The sequence below is a fragment of the Stomoxys calcitrans genome, chromosome 5 (assembly GCF_963082655.1).
Source record: "Stomoxys calcitrans chromosome 5, idStoCalc2.1, whole genome shotgun sequence".
Classification (NCBI taxonomy): Eukaryota; Metazoa; Arthropoda; class Insecta; order Diptera; family Muscidae; genus Stomoxys; species Stomoxys calcitrans.
Genome location: NC_081556.1, coordinates 67,489,563 through 67,502,644, shown reverse-complemented (window position 1 = coordinate 67,502,644; position 13,082 = coordinate 67,489,563). Strand labels below are relative to the sequence as shown.

At 35.8% G+C, this 13,082-nt stretch overlaps 2 protein-coding genes across 2 annotated transcripts in view; both read left to right on the top strand.

Moving 5' to 3' along the window:
- The window catches only part of LOC106092826 (high affinity cAMP-specific and IBMX-insensitive 3',5'-cyclic phosphodiesterase 8), a 105,867-nt gene that overhangs the window by 1,916 nt on the left and 90,869 nt on the right, over nucleotides 1-13,082 (top strand). The window contains exon 2 of the mRNA XM_013259755.2: nucleotides 8,616-8,672. Within this exon, the coding sequence (XP_013115209.2) occupies nucleotides 8,616-8,672 (57 nt within the window). The remainder of the gene's footprint in view (nucleotides 1-8,615; nucleotides 8,673-13,082) is intronic.
- LOC106092497 (high affinity cAMP-specific and IBMX-insensitive 3',5'-cyclic phosphodiesterase 8-like) overlaps nucleotides 1-13,082 on the top strand; it is a 287,871-nt gene that overhangs the window by 246,158 nt on the left and 28,631 nt on the right. Inside the window, exon 7 of the mRNA XM_059370600.1 lies at nucleotides 8,616-8,672. The gene's annotated coding sequence lies outside the window, so the exon portion shown is untranslated. The remainder of the gene's footprint in view (nucleotides 1-8,615; nucleotides 8,673-13,082) is intronic.

Below are 13,082 nucleotides of genomic sequence, written 5' to 3'. Positions count from 1 at the left end.
GTAATTTGTTATGTATATAACATAGGGCATCAACAACCTCTTTATCCATCGAGCTCCATCGTTGGCCAAAGCGCCTTGGCTTAATTCCACGATATATGGGTTGATTCCAACCCTCTTTTCAGCGAATCCATGTGTTTTTCGGGCGTCCCCTGTCTCGCTTTCCGTGGGGTTCCATTATAGGACATTTCTCGTTATATCGTCTCGTGGTAGGCGTAGGATACGACCCAACCAAGGTCCATTTTTTCTTTCTCTTCCGGATTTCTACATCGACCGGGAAGTGTTTATTTTTATTTGCACTTCTTCATTTGAAATACAGTTTGGCCAGAAAATTCAAAGTATTTGTCGTTAGCAGCGATTTATAAAAACTTGGACTTTAGTAGTCGGGTAGTCGCTTGTGTCAAGCTCCAAGTTGTACAACAATATAATAAAATAGATATCACACTACTTTTGAAGATCCTGACTTTTGTATTACATGAGATGTCACTTCATCTTCAAACTTTGTTGAGTTTGAGAAAGACGCTCCTTTGCCTCTGATCCTCCGTCCTTTGTTATTTTGCTGCCAAGACAGGAGAAGTTGTCATTATGTGCAGGGAGTTAATGTGGTCGGCACAAGAACGTCCTGGCCGAAACCTGTCTGTTACTTCCTCAAAATACTGTAGGCGAAGTACGCTGCACAACAAGACTTGCCATTACTTTATTTATTGTGTTAAACAATGAAATCCCCCTCCAGTTCCATTACTTCTTGTTGATATTTCTGTAATCGTGATTTTTTAGATCGATGGCGGATTGGGCCATCGCATCGATGTAGGGTATCGAAGTCCCTCCGTACTTCTTTTGGTATTGACTTATTTGAAAAAAAAGCTCAAAAAATTCAAATGGGGCAAAAAAGGGCAAACGTTTTTTGAACACATAGGATCCTCTGAGGATCCCCTGAAAACAAGATTCAAAGCTTGATACGTTAGTATAATTAAATATATCTACATGTTTTTCTAAAAAAAGTTAAAATTTTCAAGACGTAAGAAATTTATTATTTTACGATACGAATAGTTTTGATTTCTATTGTAGCAAATTTTGTAAAAATTAGTTCAAAGCCTAAACCAAATAGTTTTAAAGTTTCTGGGCCATATTTATTTTATTTTTTTATTTGTTTGTTTTTCCTGAACAACAAGACAATAGTCTTATAAACACAATTATTTATCCGAAGAAAATAATATAATGAGCAAAAAGTGCGATTATAATACTAATAAAGAATTTAAATATATTATGTTAAAATAAAAAAAAAATGGAAGTAAGTATAAAAAAATGCAAATGCAAATTTTGCCCATGAACATTCCACTAAGGAAACATCTCACATATCAATGAGTGCTGTCCGATTCAAGTTTAAGCTCTATGATAAGGGTCCTCTTTTTTATAGACTAGTCCGAACGGCGTGCCGCAGTGCGACAGCTCTTTGGAGAGAAGTTTTACATGGCAAGTATAAAAAAATAAAAATTATTATTGTATTAAATCGTTTAGAATAAAGATGATATAACTAATTATTTAAAAATTAAAGATACAACTAGAAATAATATTTTTATGCCCTCCAACATAGGATGGGGGTATACTAATTTCGTCATTCTGTTTGTAACTACTCGAAATATGCGTCTGAGACCCCATAAAGTATATATATTCTTGATCGTCGCGACATTTTATGTCGATCTAGCCATGTCCGTCCGTCCGTCTGTCTGTCGAAAGGACGCTAACTTCCGAAGCAGTAAAGCTAGCCGCTTGAAATTTTGCACAAATACAAGTGTGCGATCTACACAAGTGTAGATCGGTTGCTATCCTTGGTCTTGACTTCTTGAGCCTCTAGAATTCCGATTGGAATGAAATTTTGCACGACGTGTTTTGTTATGATACCCAATAACTGTGCCAAGTATGGTTCAAATCGGACGATAACCTGATATAGCTGCCATATAAACCGATCTTGGGTCTTGACTTCTTGAGCCTCTAGAGAGCGCAATTATTATCCGATTGGAATGAAATTTTGCACGACGTGTTTTGTTAGGAAATCCAACAACTGTGCAAAGTGTGGTTCAAATCGGTTCATAACCTGATATAGCTGTCATATAAACCGATCTTGGGTCTTGACTTCTTGAGCCTCTAGAGGGCACAATTCTTATCCGTTTTGAATGAATTTTTGCACGAAGTATTTTATTATGATATCCAACAACTGTGCCAAGTATGGTTCAAATCGGTCCATAACCTGATATAGCTGCCATATCTGGGCACTTGACTTCTTGAGCTTCCAGAGGTCGCAATTCCTATCCGATTTGGCTGAAATTTAGCATGACGTATTTTATTCTTACTTTCAACAACTGTGTCAAATAAGGTTCAAATCGGTTCATAACCTGTTATAGCTGCCATATAAACCGATCTGGGATCTTGACTTCTTCTTGACTCGATTTGCCTGATTTGCCGATTTTGTACGACGAATCCTCTCATGACCATCAACAGACGTGTTTATTATGGTCTGAATCGTTCTATAGCCCGATACAGCTCCCATACAAATCAATCTCTCTATTTTACTTATTGAGCCCCAAAGGGCGCAATTTTTATTTGAATTGGCTGACATTTTACACAGGTCTCCAACATATAATTTAATTGTGGTCCAAACCGTACCATATCTTGATATCGCTCTAATAGCAGAGCGAATCTTTTCTTATATCCTTTTTTGCCTAAGAAGAGATGCCGGGAAAAGAACTCGGCCCAGCCGAACTTAGCACGCTCTTACTTGTTTTAAATTATTTAGAACGAAAATATTAAAAAAAAACTAAATCAAAAAGAATATTGATTAACTAAATTAAAGAAATAACAGTAAAAATCAGTAAAAAGTAAAAAAGTCTGCGGCACGCCGTTCAGACTTGGCTATAAAAGGGAGGTCCCTTATCATTGAGCTTAAAATTCAGTCGGACAGCACTCATTAATGGAATGTTCATGGGCAAATTTGCACTTGCAATATGTAAATATGCAAAAAGATGATTGCTTTTCTACAATAAAGAGAGAAATATCCAGCTAAAAACTGCAAATTCATTTCACGTGTCTTGAACCAATTATAACAAAATGTACCACACCAACACGATGAAATAGCTGCATTACGGTCAATAACCAACAGCTGAACCAAGCAGGCTTATCCAATAAACTCAGTGAGCTCCTCGTAAATATGATGTGCGCGAATTGAAATACAGACTTCTAAAACTTTAACGTACTATAATTATTTAAGTCTATATTGGACGTTTACTTTTGCACTAATAAATTGTACCATACTTAACACAGAGAAGAAATAATTTAATTGCATTTCCGAATGTAAATGACTACAACACATTCGGTTAAAGTAACTGATTGGTTGCAGTACTAACTAAAACTGAAATTGTATGCATATGACCGACATCGTAGTTGAGCTAACTCTTTGTTTATGCCCCGTTAGGAATTTTCAAATAATAAGTAGATGACACAACAACTAGAGGCAAAACAAATTCCGTTTTTACGCAAATGATTGGCATAACCAATAGATTGATTATGAACATCTTCATTTAATGTTTTCAATTTCTGTGTTTCTCATTCCCCGCAGCCTTGAGTAGTTTAAATCCAGGAATACTAAGTCCACGAAACCCTTCTTCAGAGACTTATGGTTTCTGGATAAAAACCAGATCATTCCACCTGCCATCAGAAGACCTTAAGTGCCACTGAAGCGCCTTTACAATGGTGGAAATTGTCACGCATGCGAAAACAGAGTCTGAGTCGCAAGGAGTCATCCACACAAGATTCGTTTGGTATTGTCATTTATTGTCACCCTTCCTCAGGCCGCTGGACACTTCTAAAGTTTACGATTCCTCAAAAGGAGCTGATGCTGTCAGAATATGTTCTGAGTTACCTCCTTCCCCTTGGCGCACACCTTGAGACCAACCCAACCGACCCATCCCCACCCCCACAACTTCTATACAGCTTTATCTACTTTCGTTAGATACTAGATATAGTCTACGAAGTAACCGGAGTTTATTATGAATACTGCGTGTCTTTCATTTTAATTAGCCTCATTAAACTTACCAGTCGGTGTTTGCAGTATTGGGGTTGGAGTACCAAAAGTGGATTCAATATCTGAAGGGTTCCTTGATATCCATGCGTTCGCCATTCTTGACTAAATCCAGTGCTGCGCCTGGCCAGCTTTCACCAGTTTTCTTAACAACACTTTCGCTCCACTCAACGGTGGTAGATAAAACAAGTGAAAAACGTGCCAAGTTCGGCCGGACCGAATCTTTGGTACCCACCATCATGGATTCCGCTAAATATGTATCCTTATTAACATAGTTTGTATTTGAATTATTTTGTAGCAATCAAATCGGAAATTGATTGAAGCTTCAATGATCTCACATATCAGGATATCGATACTTAGAATGGCCTATACCATCATGTGAAAGTATAGACTTCTAGGGGATCAAGAAGTCAAAACCGAGGATCGGTTTAAATGAGACCTATATCTGTTTATAGACCGATTCGGATCGTACTTGGGATGGATGTTGGAAGTTATTATACAAGTCTTTTTTCCAATTTTCAGCCAAATTGGATGAAAATTGAGGCTTGTAGAGGCTCAAGAAGTCAAATCCAGGGGATGGTTTGTATGAGAGATATATTAATTTATAGACCGACTAGGATCGTACTTGGCATGGATGTTGGAAGTCATAACACAAGACATTATTCCGAATTTCAGCAAAACCTGATAGAAATTAAGGCTTTTAGGGGCTCAAGAAGTCAAAACCGATGGTCGGTTTATATGGGGGCCAAGGACGTAACCAAGGGGGGGTTGAGTAAATTTTTTTTTTATTTCCTTATCCCCTACAGCAAGAAAAAAAAACAATTTCTTTATATTTTATTGCCATTTAGCGAAGAAAGGGAAAAACTTTTGTAACTGATTTCAGTAGTCCACTTAAGATAAATCCAAATTTCATTACCTCTTTCCTAACTCCAGCTGGAATTTTTCTAAGACAGCTCTATTCTAATTTGTAATTTTTTGAAAGATGAAATTTTTGTGATTCTTTTAAACGAAATGTTATTTAAAGTTTCTTTAAGCTCAAATCTTCAGGGAATTTTCTTGCCAATAAAAAATTATAAAAATTGTTCCGAAAGACAAACATTTTACAAAAATTTTTCTATACATAATTGTATACGAATTTTTTCTTAAATTTTATTTCATCATTTTAAATTTTTAATAAAAATTTTAATATGTAAAAAATATGATTTAAAGATTGTCTCAAAACGAAACATTTTTCTGGTTAGTCTGAAAAATTTTTCCAAACAATAAGTAATATTTAATTATAAATAATATGAATTACATCAGCAATGAAATCAAAAATTTGAAGGACTCGGAAACACAATTATCCAGATTAATTTACATTTTAAAATAATTATTTCAAATAAAACAATTTCGCCTTTTTTTCTTGGAATTCCATAATTTACAATACAGTATTTAAGGCAATGATACGGATCTCATAATGATTAAGGAACGGAAATTCTATTAGATATGGGCACAGTGTAATATTATTTAAAACATTATAAATTTTACTTTTTGAATTTTTGATTTTCTTCCAAGAAAATCTTTTTACAATGAAAAGATTTTGCGAATAATGATTTGCACGAAAACTTTAAATAATATACGACGAGTTAAATTGCATGTTTACAAAAAGCTGGGTATTAAGTTGGTGTTTCACAGTGAAATACCCATGTTTTTCACGATTACTTAAAAATTGGTTATTTTTTTAAATGTTTAACAATTTTGGTTGCTTTATGTTTAGTATTTGTATTTGTAAAGGGTGATTTTTTTGAGGTTAGGATTTTCATGCATTAGTATTTGACAGATCACGTGGGATTTCAGACATGGTGTCAAAGAGAAAGATGCTCAGTATGCTTTGACATTTCATCATGAATAGACTTACTAACGAACAACGCTTGCAAATCATTGAATTTTATTACCAAAATCAGTGTTCGGTTCGGCCTAGCCGAACTAGATACGTTTTTACTTTTTTTAATATATATTTGGTTTTATATATTCTTAAGCGTCCTTACTACGTTATCGACTATCAAAATGATGAAATTACAGAACTGGAAATGCGCATGCGATGTTTCTCTTATTCCAAATTTCTACGGACTATAAATGTATAAATAAGTTTGGTGGAAAATACCTAATTTCTTGCTTTATGCAAATGAATTCTATTTAACTGCAGAAAGCAACAAACTCAGATCGAATTGGTTCTTTCTATGGACAGAACCAAAAATTATACCTCTATATAATTAAGTCCATCCTTCTGGGATGGGCAAACTTAAACTTAGGTTAGGCTTTAAAGAGGGTTATACACCTAAGACATTAATTGGCTTTTGTACGACCCGATTAAAAAAAAAATTATATATATCTGGGATAAAATAAAGTTGAACCACATTCAACAAAAAGATGTAGGGGTCTACCGAAACTCACTGTTCCAAATGTCATCAAAATCGGATAAAAAATGCTGCTTTTATGCGCTCAATACTCTAAACTTGAACGATATTTTGGGTGTGAGTGCAATCCAATAACAAAGAATAAGAGTCAGCACAAATTCATAACTACTTTCCGAGAGTAGGTAAAAAATAAGGTGTATCATTGGCAGCAAAAGACGATGCTGTCCTAAAAATATAGACGATTGTATTTGTTTACCTTTAGGCGCGCACATTATAAACAAGTGGTTGGCTAAGTTGGTAGCGCATCTGACTAGCAAGCGAGAGGACCCATGTTCAAACCCCACTAGCGACAAAAAGTTAAGTTAGCACTTATATGGAAAAATGGTGAAAAAAGAGAAAAACAACAACATTTGAATGTAAAATGAACAAAAACAAACTGCACCATTTTTTTGTAATTTAAGATCCAATTGGATATTACTATGCATAATTGGATTTGTCTATATCTGGGACAAATTCGAGATACAATTGTATCTAATTGTATCAGTTTGTATCCAATTAGATCTAATTTGATATAATTAGATCCAAATATACATAACCATTTTTTTTTTACTCGGCCTACTTCGCCTATTCCCTTAACACAGACAGCGTCGACCCAATGTGTATGACTTGGCATCGAAAGATCATTCTTTTTTATGCACAACCTCGTGCAGGGAAGTATGCATGCTGGTTGCATTTAAGCTGTTCGCTAGATGTCCTACCCTTTATCATGGTATCCAAATACGTGCCATGGTTTCATGTAGATGGGATATAAGACGTATAGGTCTTATGCTAAAACGCAGAAATATTTTTATTAATAATAAAAAATGTGTTGCTGTTATTAAGCCCAACGATGTTTCATCTCATCTCCCAAATTGTTGTATTTTTATACCCACGACCGAAGTATGGGGGTATATTCATTTTGTCATTCCGTTTGCGACACATCGAAATATCCATTTCCGACCCGATAAAGTATATGTATTTTGAATTGTCGTAAAAATCTTAAAGTACGTTTACATTGGCCACTAAATTCGGATTTATGGCCTTTTTGAGATTTAAGTGCTCAATCCTGTGTTTTTTTGCAGGTTTTACCATACAAAAATAAATCCCATTTTTATAGGATTTATTTTTAAATTCCAAATTAACTCGATTTCATGGCTGAATAATCGATAAAAGTACAAAATTATGCAACTGTTTTTAAGAATTGTGCATGGATGCGTGCATATACGCTTGTGTATGCCACTTAAATTTCCAAAAACGGAGTGTAAACGGACAGGATTTGTTTTTGGATTTAGTGAAATCAAGATCATAAAAATTTCAAAGTAAACGTGCTATTAGTCTTTAAAGACAAAGATATTGAACTGAAACTTTTCACAAGCTCTTTTTTTGTCCATTGGCAGGTTAAGATCGAAGATGTGCTGTATCGGACTATTCCTTGATATTGTCCCCATATAGACCGATCTGGCGATTCAAACATTTATTATACGATATTGCTGAAACTTGGGACATTGAGTTGTGTTAGGCCACTCGACATTCTTTTTCAATTTGGGTCAGATTTGTGTCCCAGATTTGGATATAGCTGCCAGATTTGGATCGGTATCTCTCGATTTAAGGTCTTGGCCCCACTAAAGATGCATTATTTGTCCGTTTTCCGCTGAAATTGGAGACAGTGAGTTGGGTTAGGCCCTTCGACACTTTTTTTCAATTTGGCTGAGATCTGAAATTTGGATAGTGAGTTGCGTTAAGGCCATCGACATCTTTGTTAAAGTGGCTGAGATCGGTCCAGATTTGGAAATAGCTGTCACATAGACTGATCTCTCGATTTAAAGTCTTGGCCATATAAAAAATGCATTTATTATCCAATTTCGCTGAAATTTTACACAGTGACTTATGTTAGATTTTTCGACATCAGTGTCCTTTATGGTTCAGATCGGTCTATTTTTGGATATATCTGCCAAAAAGACCAATACTTTGTTCTACAAAATTGAACAGTGACTTGTGTTTATTATGCTTTTATTTATGCTGCAGTCTCACTTGAGGTGTACCAAATGTCTTTGAAAGATGTTGTTTCTTTAATTCAAAATTTTGATTTATTTCGTTTTTCTTTCCAGAGAAACGTTTGCGATGTAAAATACCCAACGGTGCTACCTCCGAATCCACAACTAAAGGTAAGCCAAAATATTTTATTAAGTATAAATCGCTATAAACAACACTTGATGTACCGTCGTTTAAACTTTAGTTCTCTAATAATGTCTTTATACACTCCAGCCTAGGATGGGAATATACTAATTTCGTCATTCCGCTTGCAACTCCTCGAAATATTCCTCTAAAACCCCATTAAGTATATGTATTCTTCATATATCGATCTATCCATATCCATCCGTCTGTCTTTCGAAAGAAACCCCGCTAACTTTCGAAGGAATAAAGCTAATCGTTTGAAATTTTGCACAAATACCTCCTATTAGTGTAGGCCGGTTGGGATTGTAAATGGTTTATATCGATCTATGTTTTGATGTAGCTGCCATATTAACCGATCTTGAATGGTGACATCTTGAGCCAATAGAGGGCGAAATTTGTCTGTTACGATTTCCAACAACTGTGCTAAGTATAGTTAAAATCGGTCCATAACCTGGTATAGCTGTCATATAAACTGATCTGGGGGTTTGACTTTTTGAACCTCTAGACACTAGGGGGCGCAATTCTTATCCGATGCGGCTGAAATTTTGCATAACGTGTATCGTTCTGACTTCCAACAACTGTGCCAAATATGGTTTAAATCGGTCGATAACCTGATATAGCTGTCACATAAAAACCGATCTGGGATCTTGATTTCTTGAGCCTCTAGGGGGCGCAATTATTATTTGATTTTAAAATTTTCTATAACGGCTCCTCCCATGACCTTCAACATACGTGTCAAATATGGTCTGAATCGGTCTTAAGCCTGCTAAAGCTCACATATAATAGTCCAAATAGGTCTTAGCACGCTTTTACTTGTTTTGGGTTTAATGAAAAACTTCCTAAGTGTCGCACTGCCCAACGAATTAAGTTTAGTGTTAAAGGCACAAAATTCAGTTTGTTATGAAAATAATTCAGATGTTCATATGTAATTAATAGCAGAAAACTTATAAAGTAATTAATTAAAAGTTAAAATGATGGCACAGCCCATGCTAGTGAGATTTACGTAGATGCTTTCAACATGGCACACAACGAATGGGTGACGAGTGACTGCCGAGCTCAATTCGAGCTCTTTTAACGACTGTTAATGGACAAAAGTCTGCAGAACTCAATACACACCTCTACCTTTTATTCATCGACTCCGAGCGTGCTTTTGAAACAGTTTCTCGAAGCTCTATATGGGGTACGCTGTTGAATAAGGATATCCCAGAAAAAACCGTGTCGCTATTTAGGGAGTTGTAAAGGAATGCTTAAGTTTTAGTCCGTTTCAATGGAAAAGAGAGCCGTCATTTCGGGATCCATAAGGAAGTGAAGCAAGGCTGCATCTTATCGCCGACCCAATTTTTGATTCAACAATCCTAGAAGCGCCTTTCTAAAACTCAACAAAGTTTGGGGATGCAGTGACATTTCACATAATACAAAAGTCAGAATCTTCAACAGATGTGTGAAATCTAGTTTATTATGTGGCTGTACAACATGGAGCTTGACAAAAGCGACTACCCGCAAAATCAAAGTTTTTATTAACCGCTGCCTACGAGAAATACTTCGAATTTTCTGGCCAAACCGTATTTTAAATAAGAATAAACTCTTCCCCGGTCGATGTGGAAATCCGGAAGAGAAAATGGACTTGGTTGGGTCATATCCTACGCCTCGCCCTATGGGTAGATAACCCATAGGGGGCTTGTGTTGTCTCAAAGACAACACAATTATTGAGATTGAGACCACACTTTTAATTGACTTTTTTTTTGAACATTAAGTCATTTATTCCAAAAAACGTGTATCAAATGTGTATACTCTACACCACTACTGTGGTACGGCGTATTACAACTTAGTATGTATGTTTGTAACACTCAGAATGGCTTTCTGATTCGATTTAGCTTTGTCCGTCCGTCCATATTAATTTTGGCGTAGAGACGCATCCTATTGAAATTGGAAAAAATCGGTTCAGCTTTGGATGTAGCTTCCATATATATGTTCATCCGATTCCTCGATGTGTTGCAAATTTTGCTTCCTACATGTTGGTAACTCTTTGTAACAAATACACGACCAACTCACACACATAGCAAGAAATCAATAAAAGCAATAAAAGAGGACGATCAAACCTATTGTATTAATTTGACTAGATTTGAAGGTATGAAATTGCATTGTGAGTATTTGTAAGTCTTGTTCAGGGCTTTCTTTCTAAATTTAATGTAAATCGAACATTAGTTCAAAAGTTATAGGCCCTTCAAGGTTGAAGAGGTCAAAAATGATCCACTTTGATAAACTGTATCCCACCTTGTATTAGATATTGGTAAATATAATTCAGTGATCTTCCAAGCTATGTCTTCCTATAAAAATGTCTAGAACATTTTATAAGGCTCCGGCTAATAGTTGGAAAGTTTACAACTTATTTCCAGTTCTTTTTCGGTTTGGACCACTGTATTACGCTATTATTAACTGCAGAAAATAAAACAATAACTACGAGCAATTAGCATCACCTTCAAAGAAAATAGAATTTGCTCCATGTCACTGGTAAGAGAGTAAGTAAACACTTTTTTGCACCACTACCGTGATTAAGGAATTATTGTCTATCAGTGTTTTCTTTCCATACTGCGTGTCCATCCGTTCTTTTTTGCAATCAGTGTGTAGTTCACATTTGTTATTCAATCACCACGAACGGTATACGTTTTGGTGGCAATCGGTTCAGATGTAGATATAGCTCCCATATATGTATATACATCGCCCGATATAGTTTTAAAGCTCCTAGTAACTAAAATTTTTCACAATATTGGGCGAAATTTCATACGTATTCCTTTACACATCCATCGATGTACATAAAAACGGTTCAGACTTAAATATAGCGTTGATATAATGAAGACCCAATTCACACTTGCAACGGTATTACATACTCGACACCTCCCGAAGACAACAAGATGAGTGAACGGAAAAAAGAGCCCTTCAGCAAAAAGAAAGATTGAAGACCGTAGGGTAATCGGTTTTTATTACAAATAGAAAACAGAAAAATGTATTTTTTGCTTTGTAATAACATTTGACTGGTTTCCTAGATCGCGACTTTGTTTGGCACCGCCCAAAATCGTGGGTAGGATTTGTCAAAAAGGTATGTCTTCTAGGATGAAACTATGCACTTACGAGCGCAGCAAGATAGGAAATTACTCCGCGTCATATATTTCTGCCAAATGAAGACATCCAACTATTACAAAAACATACTTGTCCAACTGCTACCCTAAGTAATCGTCGATTACTATAAGAGTAACTTTTCAATGTAAGCATATTTGCAATCGACGATTACTACTTATTGTAATCGACGACTACTGCCTAACTTTAAAAAACAAGGGTTTTTGTTTTCTATTTGTTATAGAAACAGATTCCCTATGGTCTGCAGCCGGGCAATATCCAATTGTAGAAAGTATATATATATTTTTTCATATCGGGTTAGATTTGGATATAGTCCTATATAAACCAATCCATTGGTATGTCTTTTTGAGCCCATAAAGAGCGTAATTCTTATTCGATGTTGTTGCAATTTTTTCTACCGGATTTTTTGACTTCTGAGCACCTGCAGGAAGCGATTCCTATTCATTTATTGAATGACCTCCTATTATCATTTTTTAGTAAACCTAAACCGTGCATAAAACTTGACAAAGGCGATCTATCGTGGAGGATATATACGATTCGGGGTGATGGAACTTAACACGTGTAATTACTTTAACAACCTGGCGAGATCATCAGAAAAAATATTCAGCGGTGGTTATCTCGCTGGCGACATTTGTGAGGTACTTTGCCATATAAAAACTTCTCCCGAAAGAGGTGTCGAACTGCTCCTGAAGGAGGCCCCTTATCATTGAACCTAAAATTGAATCGGACAGCACTTATTTTCAATGATATTCTTTAATTCATTAGCAGTTGGAATATTCATAGAGAAAAGAATAAAACAAGTAAGAGCGTGCTAAGTTCGGCCGGGCCGAATCTTATATACCCTCCACCATAAATCGCATGTGTCGAGTTCTTTTCCCGGCATCTCTTCTTAGGCAAAATAGGGTATAAGAAAAGATTTGCTCTGCTATTAGAGCGATATCAAGATATGGTCCGGTTTGGACCACAATTAAATTATATGTTGGAGACCTGTGTAAAATGTCAGCCAATTCGAATAAGAATTGCGCCCTTTGGGGGCTCAAGAAGTAAAATAGAGAGATCGATTTATATGGGAGCTGTATCAGGCTATAGACCGATTCAGATCATATTAAACACGTATGTTGATGGTCATGAGAGAATCCGTCGTACAAAATTTCAGGCAAATCGGATAATAATTGCGACCGCTAGATGATCAAGAAGTCAAGATCCCAGATCGGTTTATATGGCAGCTATATCAGGTTATGAACCGATTTGAACCTTATTTGACA